At 40.2% G+C, this 22,203-nt stretch overlaps 1 protein-coding gene across 4 annotated transcripts in view; it reads right to left on the reverse strand.

Annotated features, from left to right (window-relative positions):
* The window catches only part of Fam118b (family with sequence similarity 118 member B), a 45,784-nt gene that overhangs the window by 5,617 nt on the left and 17,964 nt on the right, over positions 1-22,203 (reverse strand). For all 4 annotated transcript variants that reach the window (XM_041657072.1, XM_041657069.1, XM_041657070.1 and 1 more), the window contains 4 exons: positions 19,648-19,740; positions 13,399-13,651; positions 3,426-3,653; positions 1,655-1,783 (listed from right to left, as the gene is read on the reverse strand). In XM_041657072.1, the coding sequence (XP_041513006.1) occupies positions 1,655-1,783; positions 3,426-3,653; positions 13,399-13,651; positions 19,648-19,733 (696 nt within the window). In that variant the 5' untranslated portion in view covers positions 19,734-19,740. The remainder of the gene's footprint in view (positions 1-1,654; positions 1,784-3,425; positions 3,654-13,398; positions 13,652-19,647; positions 19,741-22,203) is intronic.

Consider the following 22,203-nt stretch of genomic DNA (forward strand, 5'->3'; position numbering starts at 1 on the left):
CAGGATGCACGTGGATATCAGAGAACAACTATGAATTTATTTTTCTCTGTCCTATCTTTACATGGGTTCCGGGCACTGAAGTCAAACTGCAAGGCTTGCACAACTGAGTCATCTCACTGATTTTTCTGTTTTGTCTTTAAACAGTTCACCACATTGGCACTAGTTTACTGATCTTGCACGTTTAATTTTTTAGATTTATGTTCTTGGTTGATTAGACAACCAACAGGTCTTTGATGTATCTTACCCCTTTCCACTTTCTGGAGAAAAAAATTTGACAACTGTAAATTTTTATTTGTTTTTTGAACGTGTATGTGTACATGCATGTTACATGTAATCTGTGGAGGCAAGAAGTTGACGTTGGGAGTTCTTTTCCATTACTCTCCATTTTATGTACTGAGGCAGGTCTCTTATTTGAACTCTTAACTTGCAGATTCAGCTGATCCAGATGGTCTGCTCCCCTGTCTCTACCTTCCAAGTGTTGGGATTATATACACATGCCACTGTCTTTGACATTTATGTCAGTGCTAGGGCTAGAACTAAGTTCTCATATTGTGGAGCAAGTGCCTTACCCACTGGGCCATCTTGCCAGCCCTCAAATGTTTTTTGCTTTAAAAACTGAACCACTCGCCAGGCGGTGGTGGCGCACGCCTTTAATCCCAGCACTAGGGAGGCAGAGGCAGGCGGATCTCCGTGAGTTCGAGGCCAGCCTGGTCTACAAGAGCTAGTTCCAGGACAGGAACCAAAAACTACAGAGAAACCCTGTCTTGAAAAAATTAAAAACAAAACAAAACAACAACAACAAAAAAACCAAACCAAACCAAAAAAAACCTGAACTACTAGTCATCAGAAAACATAATTCTATCATTAGATATGGTCAAAGAAACCTTACTAAAACCATCACCGTGAGTGTATACATAATTTGTGTCTGTGCATATAGTACACACACACACACACACACACACACTCAGTATCAATAATGGATATATTTATAGTAAATATTGGGGAAGGATATGGCCCTTATACTTCAGAAAACATCATGTTTCCTGGTCTTTCTCTGGCCCCGTCCCGTAAAGATTCCATGTGACCCTGTTCTGAAAATTTGTAGCACTGAGCTGGACCAAAGAAGCATTTCCAGTTTAAATATGTATATGTGAACAAGTTCAAAACTTGAACCCCAAAGATCAACAAACCCAAAGAAGAAAACCTCCATTTTGTCATCCAATCAATTTGCTTTTCAATTTTCTAAGTAAAGAATTAAGTGTGAATAAGTGGATAGTCTTTTTATAATCTATGTCCCAATTATAACTGCTTTTTAAAAAGTTGCCTAAATTATTTTGGACATGGACTTATTAAGAAATCAAATAATGAAGAAGGAAATTAATATATTCTTGGTATGTGAAGGTACCAACGAGAGAGTGCCGTCTGCTGGCTGATCACCAAGCATAGGCAAATAAATACCTGTCCTTTGATCTGACACCTGAAGTAAATTGTCTGCGTTTCTCAGGATGGCATGCAAACTCAGGGATAAAACACAAGGGAGTAAGGTCTAACTTTCTTCTTGTTTTGATTGAAGTAAATGCTCCCATGTTAATATTTAGAATATGCTTAGAAATGTCTGCAGGAGTGAAAGCCCAGCTAGATCAGCACCACTTACCATAACTTCAGTGTTCCTGAGCACGTTCTGATATCCAGCTGGGTGGAGGACAATGCCACTAGGATTGGTATAAACCCCATGGATGTGTAACACACTTAGCTTCCGCTTCTCCTGAGCCCACTCCAGAACCTGCACAATACATACATAGCTTGAAAGGATGGCAAGGCGAGCACCTGCTTCAAAGTCACAATACGTAAGAGGCTGCCTAAGGATTAGACTTCTGACATAACTGTCCAGCTTCACGCTATCATAGGGACAAGAATTCAAAAACTTGATGGGCCCAAGTTCCTATGTTAAGACTGTTAGGAATGATGGCAACTAATCTAGTGATTTCTCTTTGAAAGTAGCTGTCAGCATTTAGAATCTGTCAGCATTTGCAACCCAATACGGATAGTTTCCTCTGGTAATGGTTCAAGCACTGGTACCATTTTCCCATCTCTCCCTCATGGATATCTCTGTGAAGCCCTGGCTGTCCTCAAACTCACAGAGATCCACCTGCTTCTGCCTCCTGAGTGCTGGGATTATAGGTGTGCACTGCTATGCTATACCCAGCTTATTTTCATTCTTCTTTGCTCTTTATTTAACCCAGGCTGGCCTTCAACTTAAAATCCTCTCACCTCAGCATTATGAGTACTAGGATTACAGGAATGCATCCCCACACCTTGTTCAATTCCCAATCTGGGTCCCAGGTCCCAATCAAAATAGTATTCCAGCTACTACCCTAGCAGAGGCAGGTCTGTGGCACTGAGGGAATCATTTATTCAGACTATTTATTTGGGCACTAACTAAGCTGGACAAAAAGGCAGGTTCCAAGGAAACAAAACAATGAAAATGACAAAATCACAGAGCAGGGCAAATGACCATAAAGGAATCATCGCTTCATCAACACCTTTCAAATTTGTGTGTGTGTGTGCGCATGGTGTATGTTGGGGGGGGGTGGTATCATGGCACACATGCAGAGGTCAGAGGAAAACTTGCTGAAGTCGGTTCTCTCCTTCTAGCATGTAGGTCCTGGCAACTGAACTGAGGTCGTTGGGCTTGGTGGTAAGTGCCACTGAGCCATCTCACAGCTCACTCCCATTTGTCTTCTTAAAATTTTGAAATGGGATTTCTCTCTTTGCCTCACTTGCTGGAAACTCCCAAAGTTTGGTTAGATAGCCGACCTGTTGAACCACTGTTCCAGTATCTTCAAATCACTAACCTCATCCTTATGAATGGGCAAAACTGCAATACTCATAACTTTAAAATCTTTGTATTTTATTGTATGTATACTGATTTTACCTAAAAAACCAAACAACCAAAAAGTACAAGCAAGGAAAGCAGCTTTCTTTCTCACTGTTACAGCTTTAACTGGAGATGTCTATCACAGGTTCATGGTTTAAGTGCCGGCCCCCAATTCATGATGCTATTTGGGGGGGGGGGGGGTCTTGCCAGTAAATAGAGCACTAAGGGAGAGCTTTTATGAAGGTTATAACCTGGTCGATTATGGTCCACTCTCTTGCTCTGTTCTGCTATGATGTGAATGGTCTCTACCACATGCTCCAACCACCACAAAAGGGAGCCTCTCCACTGTGCTCTTCTTACTGTGATGCCTAAAGTTCCCTGCACTAGTGAGCTCTAAGAAGCCTTTCCTCCTTTAGCTGGTTTCTGTGGGATATTTTAGTCCTAGCAATGTGAAAGTATTACTGATACTCTTCTGCTACAGAAGGTACATTTTCTGAGGAAGATAAAACCCATTACCCTAAGAGAAGACTACTGGTTAACATTTTACCTTTTTCTCATCAGTAAGGTCAAGGGATTCAAGCTGTTTTCCCTGGTCAGCTGCATAGAGTTCTAGGAGATTATCAAAATTTGTAGTTAATACTAGGGCTCCATTTTCCATCAGATGGAGAACAGACTGAAGGAGCTGTTTTCCCGAATCTTCCATCTTTGACTCCAGGTCATCAAATACTTCATATAAACAGTCTTTGAAAAATGTGGACCGCACATTACTGGTACGCTGCATGTGTGGGAGATTTGAAAAACAAAACAAAACAAAAATTCGTAAGTGCTTTGTTACTTGTTTCAGTTGCAGAAATTATAAATTTTGAATACTTTATAACTTAAAACGTCATCAGCTCACATTGCAATAATGCAAATAGGATGGTACATGCCAAACACAATGTCTAGCAAACAGTAAGTGATCAATACTACCACATCAGACAGAAATGAGCACAAGCCTTTTAGACAGACATTTTGAATCTGGAAAAATGGTCTGGCTGTGGATTCCTGGCTGGCCTAGAATTCAGTTCACTTTGACTAAGCTCGCCTCACATTTTCAATGATCTTCCTGTCTCTGCCTCCCTAGTGCTGGGATTACATGGGTTATCATGCCCACCCAACTTCTAAGTTATCATTTTATAGAAGGCAGAAAATGGACAAGGCTAAGAGATCAGGACTAAAGGATGAGGGTAGAAAGCAAAGTACCAACTACCCTTCAATCAGGCTTCTGATCAGAAGGCAGCACTCAGACCTAAGGTGACTTAGTATTTTCTGCCCCCTTTATTCTTTTAAAGAGTCTGCTTTTTGACAACTTGACACAGGCTAAAGTTATTTGGGAATAGGGACCTCAACTGAATAAAAGGCTTCATCAGACTGCCCACAAGTCTGAAGGGCAGTTTCTTGATTAATGATTGATATGGGAGGGCCCAGCCCTCACTGTGTGTATGGAGTGGGGTGACAACCCTGAGGCGGGTGGTCCTGAGTGGTAAGAAAGCAAGCTACAGCACAGTGGTGCACACCTTTAATCCCAGCACTCAGGGAGCTCTGTGAATTCAAGGCCAGCCTGGTTTTCTACGGAAGAGAATTCCAGGACAGATAGACTATATTGAGACTGTCTCAAAAACAAAAAAAACAAACAAACAAAAAACAAAAACCATCCTGCCAAAAAATGAAAAAAAAACAAACCGAACCAAGCAAACAGAAACAGCAAGCGTGCAGCAGGCTGATAAGGCAATGAGGAGTAAACCAGTGAGTGACACTCCGTCACGACTCTGCTTTAGCTCCTGCCCTGTTCACTCCGTCACGACTCTGCTTTAGTTCCTGCCCTGTTGGAGTTTTTGCCCTGACTTAACCTGGACAACAGACCTCAAGCTGTAAACTGAAATAAACCCTTTTCTTCCCAAGTTACTTTTGGTCATGGTGTTTTCATTATAGACAACACGCAGCTCATGCTAGCTTTGAACTTGTTCCATAGTCAACTGACACTGGTCTCAGACTCATGATCCTCTAGCCTCAGCCTCCAAAGTGCTAGGTTACAGGTATGTATTGCCATATTCAATTTAGCATCTCTTTTTCAATTACAAATACTTGGTTGCTTATGGAGTTAGGAAAACCACTTAATACTTCCTTGTATTGTCTTGCTCTGACCTAATTCAGCAATCTGTTTATAGATTTGCTGTGAAGAATATCTATTAAACGACAAAATTATGAAGAGATTTAAAATAAATTTCACAATTAAAATCTTGGCATTTTGCAATTGTTTTAACAGGGCTGGGGATAAAACCTACAGCTTTGGACATGCGTGACTGGACTATATCCATAGCTATCAATTACTAAAAATACTAAACCCAGGGACTGAAGAGATGCCTCCAAGGTTAAGCTTGTGTTCTACTATTGCAGAGGATCTAAGTTTGGTTCCTGGTACCCAGACCAGGTGGCTCAAACTGCTACCTGTAGCTCTAGCTCCAAAGGATTCAGCACCTTCTGGACTACCCAGGCATTTTCACTCACTCATACACACACCCACATATACATAATTAAAAATAAAATTAACCAGGTTAGAGAGATAGCTAGTTGGCTAAGAGCACTTGTTGCTTTTCCAGAGGACCTGAGTTCAGTTCCCAGCAGCCACATTGGGTAGCTTACAACCACCTGTAACTCTACCTCTAGAGGATCTGATTACCTCTTCTGGTCTTTGCTGACAATAGGAACACATGTGGCGCATATACATACAAACAGGCAAAACACACACAAAAATAAGTAAAACTAAAAAAAAAAATTAAAAAAGAAAAGAAAAGAGGGGCTGGAGAGATGGCTCAGCAGTTAAGAGCACTGGCTGTTCTTCCATAGGACCAGGTTAAATTCCCAGCACCCACATGGGCAGCTCACAACTGTCTGTAACTCTAGTTCCAGGGGATCTGATACTCTCATACAGACATACATGTAGGCCAAACACCAATGCACATAAAAATAAATAAAACTAAAAAAGGTTTTGGGGTTTTTTTTTGTTTTCTTTTTATAAAAAAGAAAACCAGGTGCAGTGCCACACACTTTTAATTCCACTATTTGAGTCAGAGGCAGGCAAATCTCTCTGAGTTTTAAGTCAGAATGGTCTAATAGTGAGTTCTAGGACAGCCAGGGCTTTATACAGCAACCCTTTCTATAACAAACGAAAAAAAAGAAGAAAAGAAAGAACAGTAATAATTACTAACCACTAATGAATTTGAAATAAACCATTTAAACATTTGGTTTAACTACCTCTCTGGCTTCATGTGGAATATATGCATAAATAGATTTTGTGCTGCATAACAACTGCACATTTATAGTTGGTCCTGTACTATATCATCTAAGTAGTAATCTTGATTTGAACAAGTACACTCTACCAGATTTTCTTTTTTGTTGCTGTTATTTTGTTTTGTTTTTGTTTTTCGAGACAGTGTTTCTCTGTACCTTTGAAGCCTATCCTAGAACTTGCTCTGTAGCCCAGGCTGGCCTCAAACTCACAGAGTCTGTCTGTGCTGGGAATGAAGATGTGTGCCACCACTGCCCAGGCACTCTACAAGTTTGTACAGCAGCAAAACAGCGTAAGAATGTGTTTCTCAGCATGTACCCACTGTTAAACAATGAATGAGCATATTTCTGAGGATGGAGGAAATACAATGCCACTCTAAGGTGAGAAGTTGATTTTACAACCAAGAACACAGTAACTCCTGGGACAAAAGAAATCTGAAATGGGAAAGTAATTAGGTGAAGTGTTTTAACAAACACGGATCCCTAGTCTATTCTTGATGTTATTCCATTAGATGAGCTCAGAGGAAGAACTGCTACACTGCTCAAGCTGCCCTTGAACTTCTATACTCAAATGACCTTCCTTCCTCAGCATCCAGAGAAGCTAGAGCTCCTGGTGCAAGAGATGAGTTGCTGCATCTAGCTACCAGGGCATAGATTTCAAGCTCCTTGGAATAGAGAGTTCCTTCTAGGTTCCCTCAAAGCAGCCCTCTACACCTTCCAGGTTTCCTTGTCTCACAGGAGTGAACCATTTAAGCAGATACAGGACATTCAGTGTTCCTTTCCTACTGTGACACAGTATTTTATAAAATAACCTTTTTTCAGAATACTTACTAAGTAAGGGTTATTTTCTCAGTGAAAACAGAGCACAGTTAAAATTGTCCCTCAGTCTGCTGGAAACAAGCCATTCCTCTGGGCTCTGTTCATCATGGTTCTATGCAGCTCTATAGGACAGCACAGAGTTCTTTCTGCCACCTGCTGTCAGCAGCTGCAAGATTCTTTTCTAGTGTGTAAACAGATCTAGAACTCATTTAGCTAAGAATGCAGGTCATGGTCTTAAAAGTTTACCTAGCTTCGTACACAATCACATAATTATATCACACTAATGGCGCAAGGCAGTCAACAGGAGACTCTAATACTACTTAATTAGATGAGTAACCCAATCAAAAACAGAGAAAGGAGGCTGAAGAAGAGATGGCTCAGTTATTAAGAGCACTTGCTGTTCTTATAGAGGATGCAGGTTAGATTTCCAGCATCCAAATGGCTCACAATCATGTGTAATTCCAGTTCCAAGGGATTTGAGAGCCTCTTATGGTTTCCACAGGTCCTAGTCACACACAAAGTATGCATACATACAATCAAGCAAAACTCATATAAAATTAAAAATAAAAATCTATCACCTACTAAAACAGTGATGAGTATTAACTCTAGTTACTAAGTTCACGACACACAGCAGTCAACTACTATAAATGTTAGCACTAGATTTACTATTAAAGAAACATGATGCCCCCTTAGTTTATCAAACTCACAAGTCTATTCACCCAACCCAACATGCTGCAGCTATTTTATTTCTTGGATGGAATCCTGCAAATATAACTGCAACTGGATAAAATGACATACACAAGGCTATCACTGCTTTGTTATCTTCAATAGCAACAGACTACGCACCCATATACATGGAAGACTGGTTTGGTCCAGGACCATATCTTATCATTGAATGTATCCCAAAAGTCCAAAGTATTAAAGGCATGAGAACATGGGTTGTTCCGTTAAGAAATTATAGAACCAAGTGAAAAATCTTTAGAGTCATTGGGGGCATATTCTAGGAAGGTGAGTCTGGGGCCCCAGCCCTTCCCTTTAACTTTTTAATTTTTTAAGTATTTTTGTTATACTACATGCTCCTGTCATGAGGTACTGCCTCACCACAAGTGCAAAGTAGTTGGAAAAACTGACCATAAAGTGAACCTCCTCCTTTCTTTTCTTTTATAAGGCAATTAGGTATTTTGCTATAGTGACAACACTGACTTACCCTCTATACAGGAGAGCAATGCACTGCTAGGTAAACAAACTAGAGGATAGTTATGCACTATTTTTTTTTTATTTTGGAGATGGCAGCAGTGAGGGAAGGATAGATATGTTGCTGCTTACATTTGCAAAGCTGGGAGGCTACCTAGAAATACATACGAATGCTGACTTAGGGCAGAGAGGAAATGAGACACCAACAAGAGCAAGATATCTCAGTAGATATAAAGAACTACATCCTTTTGATTTTTGCAATGTGTATACCAATACTTCTTCAAAAAATCAGAATTAATCCAGGTGGTGGTAGCACATGCCTTTAATCCTAGCACTCCGGAGGCAGAGGCAGAGGCAGGCAGATCTCTGAGTTTGAGACTAGCTTGGTCCACAGAGTGAGCTGTTTCAGGACAGTCAGGGCTACACAGAGAAACACCATCTCCACACACACACACAAAGCAAAATTAAGTTTCAGATTAATAAATATAGTGACTCCTTACTAAAAAGATTTTGTTGTGTTTTCTAACTTTGTAACTCCGATGTGTACTTAGCTCCTTGATACTTACAATCACACATGCTATATTCCTACACCGGTCTGCTTACCATGAACACAAGTAGAAGGGCCTAGGTAGACCATGAGCTAGACATGGGTGAAGAACATGAGGTTTTTTTTTTTTTCTATGAAAAGACTAAAACTTGGAAATCCCTTGAGTCACTTGTTTTAGCTAAATATCTTTTAGTTCCAGTTCTGTGAATTATTAAATCTTCTATAACAATATGGAAGACTGCTGCTTCGAGATGTGGCTTCACTACCTAACCCAGATTAGTACTGAGATGTGATCTCTAGCTTCTCAATGCTTGAATTACAGGTGGTAGCCACCACTCTGTGCTTGGAAAGATGCTTTTGTCATTGTGTTGATTTCCTTAGATTTGAAATCTGTTTTTGTCCGAGAACTAAATTTCCCACCAGTGGCCTCTCTAAGCTGAGACAAAGGAATGAAAACATAAACAGGGAGTTCGGAAGTCAAAAGGAAATGCCAGACTCCCACACAACCTCTAAGAATTTTCCTCCTTCACTTAAAACAGTGCAGTGAATCCCAAGCTACTTCATCTGTTTTACCCTGTAACTCATCCTTCCAGTCCCACACAGAGTAAAGGGAAACGCAAGCACCCTTGGTCACCTCTCTCCAAGTCACTGACATTTCTACCGCATTTACTTTGAGCACTCATTTAACTGAAGTAAAACTGATGTTTGATGAAAAAAGGTGGCTAGGCTGCTCCACCCTTCCAACACTCAAGCCTTGCTAGTGCCATTTATTCTTCATAAAACCCCATGAAGGGGGCTGGAGAGATGGCTCAGTGGTTAAGAGTACTGACTGCTCTTCCAGAGGACCCGGGTTCAATTCCCAGCACCCACATGGCAGCTCACAACTGTCTGAAGATCCAGTTGCAGGGGATCTGAAACCTTCACACCAATAAACAATTAAAAAAAAAAACCCATGAAGTAAGTAATACCACAAGTTGTTGGAACTCACCGAGAAGCTCATTCTGGGAGTGGGGTCTTCCCTATTTCAGACACTTGTTTCAAACTGCCCTCCAAGATCTGGGCTAGGCAGGCTCACTTCCGTTATTTTGTGATGGTGAAGAGAACAGTAAAAGAGCCCAAGAATAAAACACCGTGCCCTTGAAATGAGCTGTCATAAGCCTCTTCTAACAGAAGTTACTACTGTTTATCCCTTGCTATAAGAGCATCTGCAGGGGAAAAGAGAAGCTCAAGTCCAGAAGTTCAGCCATGGAAAGAAAGCTCAGCTGTTAAGCATTTGTTGGATTTAATGTTTTCTTTGATCAATAAGTCTATTTCCTCTACAGTATCTTCAACACCTGAGATTCTTCTATCTCTTGTATTCTGTTGGTTATACTTACCTCTGTAGTTTCTGTTCGTTTACCCACATTTTCCATACCCAGAATTCCCTAAGTTTGTGTTGTCTTTATTGCCTCTGTATCAGTCTTCAAGTCTTGAACTGTGTTTTACCTGTTTGATTGTTTTTTTTTTCTTGGTTTTCTTGAGTTTCTTTGAGGGATTTATTAATTTCTTCTAATTTTTTTGTTTGTCTTTTCCTCAATTTCTTTCTTTCTTTTTTTTTTTTTTTTTTTGGTTTTTTTCGAGACAGGGTTTCTCTGTGGCTTTGGAGCCTGTCCTCTATTTCTTTAAGGGAGCTTTTCATTTTCTCTTTAAAGGTCTCTGTTATTTTCATAAAGTTATGTTTAAAGTTGTTTTCTTCTTCTGGGTTCCCTCCTAATTTGGTGGTGGTGGGATTGAGACAGGGTTTCTCTGTGTAACAGCTCTAGCTGTCCTGGAACTCAATTTGTTGACCAGGCAAACTCAGAGATCCACCTGTCTCTGCCTCCTGAGTGTTGGGATTAAAGGTATGTGCCACCACTGCCCAGCTCCCTCCTAAGTTTTTAAAGATTTATTTTTATTTGTGGCACATGCATCTATGTATATTATGTGCACATGTATGTGATTGCCTGAAGAGTCCATAAGAGGGCAAAGATCCTTTGGAACTGGAGGTTGTCTAACATGTGTTCTAGAAACTGACTTGAGGTTTTGCAAGAGTAGCAAGCATTTTAACCACTGAACCATCTCTCTAGCCTCCTTTCTATTGTTTTTTGGTTTTTGTCTTTTGAACAGGGTTTCTTTGTGTAACAGTTGTAGCTCTCCTGAAACTAGCTCTGTAGACCAGGCTGGCCTTGAACTCAAAGAGATACATCTGCCTCTGCCTCCTGAGTGCCAGGATTAAAGGCGTTAGCTTTTTTTTTTTTTTAAAGATTTATTTATTGGGGCTGGAGAGATGGCTCGGTGGTTAAGAGCATTGCCTGCTCTTCCAAAGATCCTGAGTTCAATTCCCAGCAACCACATGGTGGCTCACAACCATCTGTAATGAGGTCTGGTGCCCTCTTCTGGCCTGAAGACATACACACAGACAGAATATTGTATACATAACAAATAAATAAATAAATATTTTAAAAAAAGATTTATTTATTATATATACAATGTTCTGCCTGAATGTCAGACAAGGGCATCATATCTCATTATAGATTGTTGTGAGTCACGATGTGGTTGCTGGGAATTGAACTCAGGTCCTCTGGAAGAGCAGTCAGTGCTCTTAACCTCTGAGCCATCTCTCCAGTCCCTATACCTGGATTCTTATTAGCCCGCTGTATCTATTATTCTTGGGAGAAATGTCTACTCAAGCCTATTGTCCTCCTAAAAGAAGATCATTCTGTTTGTGATAAAATCACTGTCAAACTCTGTTTTGTTTTCTTGGAAGAATTTTTAAATTTTACCTCTGATAATTAGATTTGGGATACATTTTGAAGTAATTTTACATACTGAATAAAGACCTCATGGGCTAGAGAAATGGCCCAGTGGTTAACAACACTGGCTGTTCTTCCCAAACACCTGGATTTGGTCCCCAGCAACCACATAGTGGTTCACAACCATTTATAACTCTAGTCCCAGGGGATCCAACTCCTTCTTCTGGCTTCTGAAGGCACTGAACATACAAAGTACACATATACATACAAGCAAACAAAACACCCATACACACACACACACACACACACACACACACACACAATGATAAAGGTGTGTGCTACCACCTTGGGCACAGCACTGGAATTAAAAAAAACCTCATGAACTCTTTTTCTGTTTGTTTGTTTGTTTGTTTTGTTTTTTTGAGATGGGGTTTCTCTGTGTAGCCTTTGCTGTCCTAGAACGACTCCGTAGACCAGGCTGGCTTCGAACTCAGAGATTCATTTGCCTCTGCTTCCTAAGTGCTGGGATTAAAGGCGTGGGACACCACTACCTGGCGTGTGTGTGTGTGTGTGTGTGTGTGTGTGTGTTTTAATTTAGGTTTTTGTTTTTTTTTTTTTTAAGTTAAATTAGTCTAAGATGGTCTCAAACTCTCCATTACTCTAAACTGGCTTCAAACGTAGCAATTCTCCTGCCTCAGTCTCCTAGTGTGGGAAGTATAGGCATGCACTACTTATATCTGATTTCTTTAAAACCCATTAATTCTTTATGTGGTTTTAAGTTAGTAACAGTTTGTTCCAGTTAAGGACAAGGAACTGAAAAGAGGAAGTAAGAAATCCTAAGGTCTATGGTAAGTTTTAGGCACATTTCTTTCTACAGTCTTGAGAAAAGGGATAAAAATTACTGACAGTTAACTTTTAAGGGGTAAGTGTCCTATTTCTTCCGAAGTGTATTTAAATTATTAAAATGTGGAACATGTGGGCTCAAGTACAGGCTTGTGGTTCCATTCCAAGCAACACACAGCCTGTAATTCAGCACTTGAGAGGTGGCGACTGTAGAATCAGGCATTCTAACCCATCCTTGTCTTCACAGTGAGCTTTAGGCTGACCTTGGCTACATGGGACTGTTTCAAGTAACATACAGTACCAATAGTTCTAGCATAAGTGAATCCTAATTTTCAAGTAATTTTTCAGGTAAAGCAAGAAAGACAATTAGGTTCTTTATCCAACTTAGTTGAATAAAATTCTTTGTGACTATTTTGAGTTACAGCCTCTAAAAAGAACACTAAAAACTGGTTTCATTTTATCCCTCTGATGATAAAGAATTATCTGCAGCTGGGCAAGGGGTGCATGCCTATGTTAGCACCCAGGAAACTGAAGCAGGAGGACTTCAAGTTTGTGGCCAGCATGGGATACACAAGATGCTTTCTCAAAACACAAAAACAAAACCCCAACTTAAATCTTTCTAATATTTCCTTAAAGTCATGGATATAAGGGCACTTTTTATAATGAGCATAGAAAAGTCAATTTGCCGGGCAGTGGTGGCGCACGCCTTTAATCCCAGCAGTCAGGAGGCAGAGGCATGTGGATTTCTGTGAGTTCGAGACCAGCCTAGTCTACAAGAGCTAGTTCCAGGACAGGCTCCAAAGCTACAGAGTAACCCTGTCTTGAAAACAAACAAACAAACAAAAAAGTAAATTCACAAACAGAATGAAATGGGCTCAGGATAATTACCCTGAACAGGCTCTATAGATACTTCACAGGTTATAAATACCCAAGCACTATACAAATATTCCTGCTTGAGTAAGAAACTAATCCTATTATGAGGAAATTTCACAGGCCATGGCATACAGCAGACTACTCACGGGGGAGAGTTTCTGAATGAGGTCATGGGCAACATGGACAAGGTTCTTGTCTTCATGGAGACACTTTTGAAACTTTTTGCTTTCCTCGTCTTCCAGAAGATCAAAATCAATAGCAGCATCCAGCAAGGCCTGAATTAACCCCTTCCAGGATTTCAGGGCTGGGACCTGTGGTGCAACTGCAGCGCTAATGCCTGTGCCAATCACCAGCACGAGTTCTCGAGGTTTCTTGGTTTTCAAGCTTGGAAGCAGCTTCCTGAAAAGGAAAAGGCACAAAAAGATTGGAGCATCCAGCAGACAAAGCACACAAGCCAAGATGCCTGACAGAGATGTAGCTGGCTCTCATTATTCAACAACTCAACTTGTTGTTTGCTTTGTTCTGTGAGACAGGGTCTCACTGTGCAGTCTTAGCTAGCCTACAACTCACTATGTAGACCAGGCTGTCCTTGAACTCAAGACATCAGTTTGCCTCTGCCTCCCTACTGCTGGGATTAAAAGCATGCACTTACTAAGTTTTAGTTGTAAAACCGAGGATTCCAATTTCTGACACTTTTCCAAAGTAGATGAAATGAAACACCATAATATTATTCCAAGTTCTTGTAGGAAGACAAAGCAGTAGCTATTTCAGGAATCCTGAGATATAATCTTAAAATCAACTTTCTCCTCCATAGTCATCTCTAGCTAAGAAAACCACTAACATTACAGCAGGTTCAAATGTATTACAGCTGAAGTTCTGCCAACTAAATTATTCTTTAAGCCAATGGTAATTTCAAAAGGACACGTTTGATTTGTTTTCAAAAAGAAAATATTTTCATACAAATTAAGTTGATATTGTTTGTTGAGATATGAATGTAAAACAAGAAAGGCAATAAAAAACTTGATTCCAGATTTTATAAGCAAACATAAAACTCAGCATGAAAGCCAAATCCAGCGGACAAATCTGCATGGTTTGGTTCTAGACATCACTGGTTTAAAAAAAAAAAAAGTGTTCAGCAGGCCTCATGTTTTTGTCACAACAAAATAGCCCGTTCTCATGGCAGTGAGCAGAGTCCTGCTGAGAGACAGCATGTTTCAGCTCCCTTTCCCCTCTCACTCTACAGCTACATTAAAATCATTACTTACCTTACCCTTCTTTTTCAAAATAGTACAATGAATAGAAACATGACCAGCACTTAGACAAAACCCAACAAAGACACACTTTGAAGTCCTGGGAAACAACCTCTAGAACTGCCTGTCCTACTCCAATCTCTACACTCAATGACTTAACAAATAGGAAAACCTGCAAACATGCAGAGACGAGAGATGGCCCATTTATAAAATAGCTCATATGCTGGGGGTAACCAACAAAACTGTTCACAGCTATTAGAGACACATAATGGAGTACGCTATAAAAAGGAGAATCAAGATAATGAATGAAAATTGGATGTGATAACCAAGGCTGTACACAGCTATTAGAGACACATAATGGAGTACGCTTTAAAAAGGAGAATCAAGATAATGAATGAAAATTGAATGTGATAACGAAGGTCTATAATCCCAGAATTTGGGAGGGAGAGACAGGAGGATTGGAAATTTAAGGTCAGTTATAAAAATGCACACACCCATACAATACTTTCACAAAAGGGCTTTCAGTAAAAAAGAAAAAAAGTCGCAGTTGTGTTTTATGATTTCTGCCTAAATCACTAAATAACCTAAAAAATCCCCAACATATTTATTTAGTGTGTGTGTGTGTGTGTGTGTAGGAGACGGGACAGCCATGGTGTGTGTGGGGACAGCCATGGTGTGTGTGGAGGTTAGAGGACAACTTTGGGTGTTGTGTCTCTCTTCCCACCATGTTGACGCAGGGACCAAACTCAGGATACCAGGGTTAGCATCATCTGCAGAGCCATGACAATGGCCCTAATAGTTATTTTTAAAGACAGAATTAAGGCAAGATAAAAAGGGAAAATCAAGGGGACATGGGAAGGGAAAAAGCCTTTCACTGAAGAATCTGGCTGGGTGTCAGAAACTTGGTCACAAATGACAAAGACAAGATTCTCTATAGACACAATATTCTCTTTTCTAAGAGGTATGTCAAATGAGGATGTTAAAACAACAAATGAAACTATATACTTGAGATTAGGTTTGTCATCTTGACTTTAGATAGTAATAATACCCAAATATCAACAAAATACCTTATAAAACTACCTTACAAACTCATTTGTAAAAGGAAGCTCAATAAGAAGAAAAATAAGAAAACCAGCTCAATTTAATGTGTGTGTGTGTGTGTGTGTGTGTGTGTGTGCATGCTTTTAAGACAGTGTCTCAAATGACCTGGGAGTCCTTAAATTCTTGATCCTCCTGCCTCCATCTCACAAATGTGAGAATTACAGGCATACACCACCTTACTCAGCTCAAACTTTACTAATTTTTAAATTTTAAGTAATCTTTAACTGCTGGTATAAATTATACTGAGAAATTTAACATAAAAAAGCCATAGACTCATATGAACAGCCATTGTAAAGACAATTCTCAAGCAGCTTACACTGAGCAAGTACTATCCTTTCCCTAAAAGCAGCCCCCTCCCACAAGTCTCCAAAGTAAATGAAAATTATGTACCTACTACCCCTTGTCTTAATAAGATCAACAGCTTTGCTTGTACCGAGATTCTTTGCTGCTGCTTTCTTTTCCTGTACAGAGGTCTCTAAAGTGTAACTCCTTGGGCTGTTGGCAGAGGTGCTGGGCTGGAATACCCTGCCACAGCACGTATAAAAAGTAGGGTAGAACAAGATGACAGCAGCAAGCAGACAACAGACATCAGAAGGCAGCATGATTTTAGAAGTTCAGAATAAAACCCAATTCCCTTCGCAGAAGCTCAGCAATGTTGAGGCATATGCTCAGGTGGGCAGGCAGGTTGCACTAAAACTCAGCTGTAAGTCTGGAGAAAGTCAGCCAGAGGACGCTGCATTTGAGAACACTGTGTACAGTGCCAGGTGGGAGGGATTAAGGAAGAATCTCCGTAGGAAATCTAAGACTTCCCCAACCAGTCTCCCAGTCTCTAGGATTCAACCTTTTCTCTGCACCCAGTCTCCATGCATGTAAGAGATGGGAAGATTTCTCTCTGTGGAAATTGCCATATGACAGAGAAGGCCTCAACTGCCGAACTTGCTCCAGGATTCATATTCAGAGGGAAACTCCTCAGCATGTTGGGATGATGAATACTGGTTCCCAATTTGACAGAATCTGCTGGAATCAACTAAAAGAAAAATCCCTGGGCAAATCTGTAAGGAATCTGCTTGATCAGATTATTCAAAGTGGGAACATATACCCGAAATGAAATGTACCTAATGGCAGCCAGGTTAAAAAAAAAAAAAGGTGAGCATTGCCCTCCCAGCCTGCTAACAGGTGCATTTACCCCGTCCATGCTTCAGTTCTTCACCTCCTTCTGTCCTTCAATGTGAACTGAAGACCAGTGTTTCCAGGGATCGAGTCCTTAGGCCTTCAACACCAGACTGGGGCTGCTGAGAAGCTACGGGAGTCTCAGTCCCTCCAATGTGAGTTGAACCACTGTTGGACTACTCAGACTACACCATGCAAGCCAATCTAATAACCCCATTAAATAAGTATTCATCCTGTCAGTTCTAGTCCTCTAGAGCAGTGGTTCTTAATATGTGGGCTGTGACTGACTCCTCTGGGGGTTTTATAACCCTTTCACAGGGGTCACATATCACATGTCCTGCATATCAGATAATTACATTATGATTCATAACAGTAGCAAAATTAGTTTTGAAGTAACAATAAAAATAATTTTATAGTTGGGGAACACAAGGAACTGTATTAAAGGGTCCCAGCATTAGTAAGGTGGAGAATCACTGATCTAGAGAACCCTGACTAATATCCATACTCACATAGACTCCTAACTGCTTCTCAGTAACTTAAATATGAATGGACAAACTATATAGTCACTTTACATCTGCAAAAGGCCCACATAAGCCAGGCGGTGGTGGCGCATACCTTTAATTCCTGCACTTGGGAGGCAGAGATAGGTGGATCTCTGTGAGTTCAAGAGCTAGTTTCAGGACGAATCCAAAACTACAGAGAAACTCTGTCTCGAAAAACCGAAAAAAAAAAAAAAAAAGGCCCCCATGATAAGAGGTACAGAGGTACGTATAAACAAGCTAGCAGGTAGTCAGGAGGCTAAGGTTGCAAGGTCACACTTGTAAGACAGCCCGACACCCTGTCTTCAAAAGGACAAAAACAGTAACAATAACAAAATTGAAGAAAATTAAAAATGTAACCGCAATTTTTAGAAATCCCTAAGAAAAACTGAGAAAAACCTTTAATAAAGTAGAACTGAAACAAAGAACAGGAAAAAACAGAGCCAGGCAGAGGTGCATGCTGGTAATCCAAGAACTCAGGAGGCTGATGCAGGAGGATAGAGCTGGAGCTCAGGATGGGTTACCCACAAAGACCTTGGCACCAAATAGTGAGAGATGGGGTGGGGTGGAGAGAAAACATGAACACACAATGACAGACGGTTCAACATCTGAACAACAAAAGCTCCACAGACACAGAAATGTTTAATATCAGCTTAACACAAGATAATTACTTCAAAATGAAGTTATCACGAAGTAGCTTGAAGGTACCATACTATTTAGTTTGCCAGATATGGTATTGCACAACTTTCTGCGTTCCTGAGAATAATCTATTTTTGTAAGATTCTAGTAAGCAAAGGCAAAAGATCACACAATACAAAAACGGTTGTTTTGATTTGGGACCAAACACTCTCTGGTCAAGTTCAACTGCAAAAGGTTTGGTTCCCAAGGCAAGTGTTCAGAGCTGGGGTTTTGGAAAAGTAACTGGATCAACTTATCACCGGGTTAATCCACTGGTGGGTTCAGAATGTGAAAGCATTTCTGACTGGTAGAGACTCTCAGTCACTAAAGATGTGACCTGAAAGAATGCTATCTTGTGTCTGGACCCTTCCCTCGTGGCTCTCTGATTCCCAGCAGGCAGAAGGTAGGCCACTCTGTTCTACACGTTCTTGAATGGCATTCTACCTCACGATAGCCTTAAGAGCAATGGAGTCAACAGACCATAGGCCAAAAATCTCTCAAATTTTGGCCAAATCACCATTTCCTCTTTCAAATTTATTTCTAAAACAACTGCTAATCAGAACAGAGTGTCTATCTTGGTAAGAACACTTTTCTCTCTTACCAGAGAAATGAGTGGTACCATCAAAATTCTAAGAAAAAAAATGTTTCATACCTAAAATTCTATTCTCAGCCAAACCATTAAATAAATGTAAAGAAATGATAAGGCCATTTAGTATCTCCAACAATTACTCCTATGCATTCTTACTAAGGAAGGCACCTGAGAGCATGCTTCAGTAAAATGAGTACATTAAAATCAAAATTTTAATGAGTACATTAAAATCCTAGTCCAGGAGTAAGAATCCACAGAATCAATCAGCATATGATTAATTCTCTTTTTAGCTTCTAAAGATGAAAATGACATAGAAAATAAAAAACCCAAGACACACTTTAGTAATATGGAAGTTTAAAAAAAGTCACAAAAGGGAATAAAATTCTAACACTTTAGGCTTGGCTATTAATATTATTTATGTTTGTTTTGTGTTTCGAAGCTCTGGCTGTCTTGGATCTTGCCACTAGACTAGGCTGGCATTGAACTCAGAGATCCACCTGCCTCTGCTTCTGTCTCCTGAGTGTTGGAATTAAACCACCCAGTTTACTAATACTATGTAAATATTGAGAACTGGTTGATCAAGTAGAGAGATAAACATGAGAAGATAAGGGTTAAGCCGGTAGGGCAGCAATACACGGGGAGGAACCAGGAAAGCAAACAGAGTCCTTATCTGTTACATGTGTTGCTTGTAGCAGAACACAGCATTTAAAATGTGTGCTGTCAGGTGCATGCCTGCAAACTCCGCATCTGGGAGGCTAAGACAAGAGTTCTAGACCAGCCTCGGTTACATATCAAGACCCTGTCTCACAATCAAAAACAAAACAAAACAGATGTCAAGGTTAGAAAAAAACAGGAAACTATTATCTCTGCTGAGCAGGACATTTTAACCTTTAAAGTAACAAATTTTAAAATTATGTATTAGCTTAATAAAAAAATTAAGTCCAATGTAAAAATAATTTAGTCTTTAAATGAAGGCTATATTAGTCAGTGAAATCCCCAATAGTTCAGGGTAAGTACCTCCTACTAATGGTAATTTTCTGTTCCTTTGATTCCCTTTCTCTTGTTTACCTGGGCTTTTTGGTGGGAGGTTCGCCATCATTGAAGAATCCAAAAATCTTGTCTATATCAGAGGCCTGGCTCCCTGTAGAAGCCATCCAGTTTCTAAAACAGATTAAACATCATGTACCATGATTAGATCTGTAAAGTACACCATTTATAACAGAACATACATTAAGCATTTTCGTAAGTCATATGCTCATTAAGGTATTGAGGGGTATCCTCTACTTAACAGAAACCCATTTATTAATGAGCACACCATGCTTAAGAAATGAAATTAGTCTAAGGGAAATAGTCTTGACATTATAACTCATTGATAAGTGCTCCATACTGCTCCATATGGCTTCTGTTCCTCAGAATCCCTTGCTCCCCCTCTCCCACTAAAATCCAGCCATGTCAACTCATGTAAGTCACTGGCCATCACTCTGTACAACTTACTGCAGAGGACTTGGGAATCACTGAGGACATCAGACAACCCAGAGATCAGTATGCTAATAGTGCTTAATCATCCATTACACTCAGCAATACAAGCAGTACCATTTGTTCACTGTCAGACATTCTTCGTTAGCAACTGTCCCCACAGGCTGAAGACAGGTCTCTCTGACTAAACTAATCACAACTCACTGTGATTAATGGAAGGGGTATTAAGCAAAGATATGTAAAGACAATGAACATCAGTTGCTGGGATACCCAGCATAAGAGTCACTACAGATTAGAGTAAAAACTACCACGGATTCTAATTGCTCAAAACTTTAAATGGTGACATTTAAAGATTGATATTAGCAACTTTTCTTTTGTTTTTTGAGACAGGGTTTCTCTGTGTAACAGCCCTGTCTGTCCTGGAACTCACTTTGTAGACCAGGCTGCCTTGAATTAGAGATCCACCTGCCTCTATCTTCCAGGTGCTGGGATTAAAGGCGTGCACCACCACCTGGATTTTTTTTTTAAAGTTGTGTGCTTTTGTGTGTGAGTATGCATATGTTGGTGTATCTCAGCATGTGTGAGGAGGTCAGAGGACAACTTTCAGGATCTGGTCTCTTCTTTCACCATGCGTGTCCGAGGGATCAAACTCAGACAGTCAGTCTTGGCAGCGAGCAGCTGTACCTGTTGAGCCATCCCACTAGCTCACAAGTAATATTTTAACATTGACAATGTGGGAGATGATAGAGTTCTGGACATGCTACTATGCCCTACTGTTACTGGGACTTTATATTAGAAAAACTCCTTATTTATTAAAGTCATGTGTAGAATTTTTCTTGTAAACAGAAGCCCCAGTTCCTTGCCTCATATTCCATTCCACATAATGAACTTCTCATTGATACAGTCATCAGGACACTAGGAGTCATAAAATCACAAAAGTTTGGACGGATTACCTTTCTGGTAAAATCTTTGATTGTGTCACGAGAAAGCAAGGCCTTGGGCACACAGGTCAAACACCAAAGCTAGAAATCATGCCTTTACATAATCATCTGGTGTGACAGTTAAAAGGATACTGTAAATTCCTAAAAATAAAGTCAACCCAAAACAAAAGTACATGTTTTCTAAAAAACAGACTCTCTGGGGACTTCTTCCAGTATTTCAAGTAGGAAACAGCTAAATAAAGTCAAACGTAATTTTTCTAGACCCCAACACTGTGAATGTTGGGCACACAGCAGGCACACCACTGTAGTGATATGTAAAGTAAAGCCTTTCTTTATGTCTGGCTTTGAGTGGAACGCTTCAGAAAGCCTCGCTATGTTTGGGTTAGTCAGCAGAGGCTGAGTCTGCACTTGGTGCTGCTGCATGACAGTCTGCAGCTGCACCAACCTTGGTCCTAAGACACTCCTGGCAGCCCTGGAGTTCTTACTTTTGATTATGTCTCGCCATAGTCAAAAGGCAATGAGATTTGTGTGGGTTGTCTGCTCTCACGGGCAGCAAGAGCAAGATGACTTTGGTAGTTGGAACCTTTCCCAGCCCCTATTAACTTCGTATATTTTTGAATAAAGTAACTGAAGTGAGCTGGCTGGGTGTCAGTCCTTCGGAAGCTTAGCATTTTGGTGAGCTTCTCTCTCTACTGAGATATCTATTCTCTTAAGTGTGCGTTTCATTTCTTAGAGTCTAAAATTGCTGATAGTCAAGAGTTGACCATCACTGAAATGATTTTCATCAAATTCTAACATATTATAAAAGACATTTTCTCTCTAACATTAATGTTTTATGGAGAACCAGTGATTTAAAAAGTGGTTATATCTTTCACACATACCACAATCTCTCACTTTGGGTATATGATTTAAAACAACACTAAAGAAGGCAAACATATTAATGCCCCACTCCCATAAACATGGTTCTGTAGACCCATCATTTAAACAAATTAAACCCAGCCAGGTGCAGTGGCATACACCCTTAACCACAGCACCCAGGAGGCAGAGTCAGGCAGATCTCTGAAACCAGGCAGCCTGGTCTACTAAGCGAGATCTAAGACATCTAGGGTTACACAGATAAACCCCATTTGAACCCCCCCACCCCCACCAAAACCAAACCAAAACAACAAAAAAATTAAACACACAGAAAAACATGAAGTAAATGGAA

Source organism: Microtus oregoni, unplaced genomic scaffold (assembly GCF_018167655.1).
Source record: "Microtus oregoni isolate MIOR12 unplaced genomic scaffold, Mior012 000008F_ref0000371, whole genome shotgun sequence".
NCBI classification, from domain to species: domain Eukaryota; kingdom Metazoa; phylum Chordata; class Mammalia; order Rodentia; family Cricetidae; genus Microtus; species Microtus oregoni.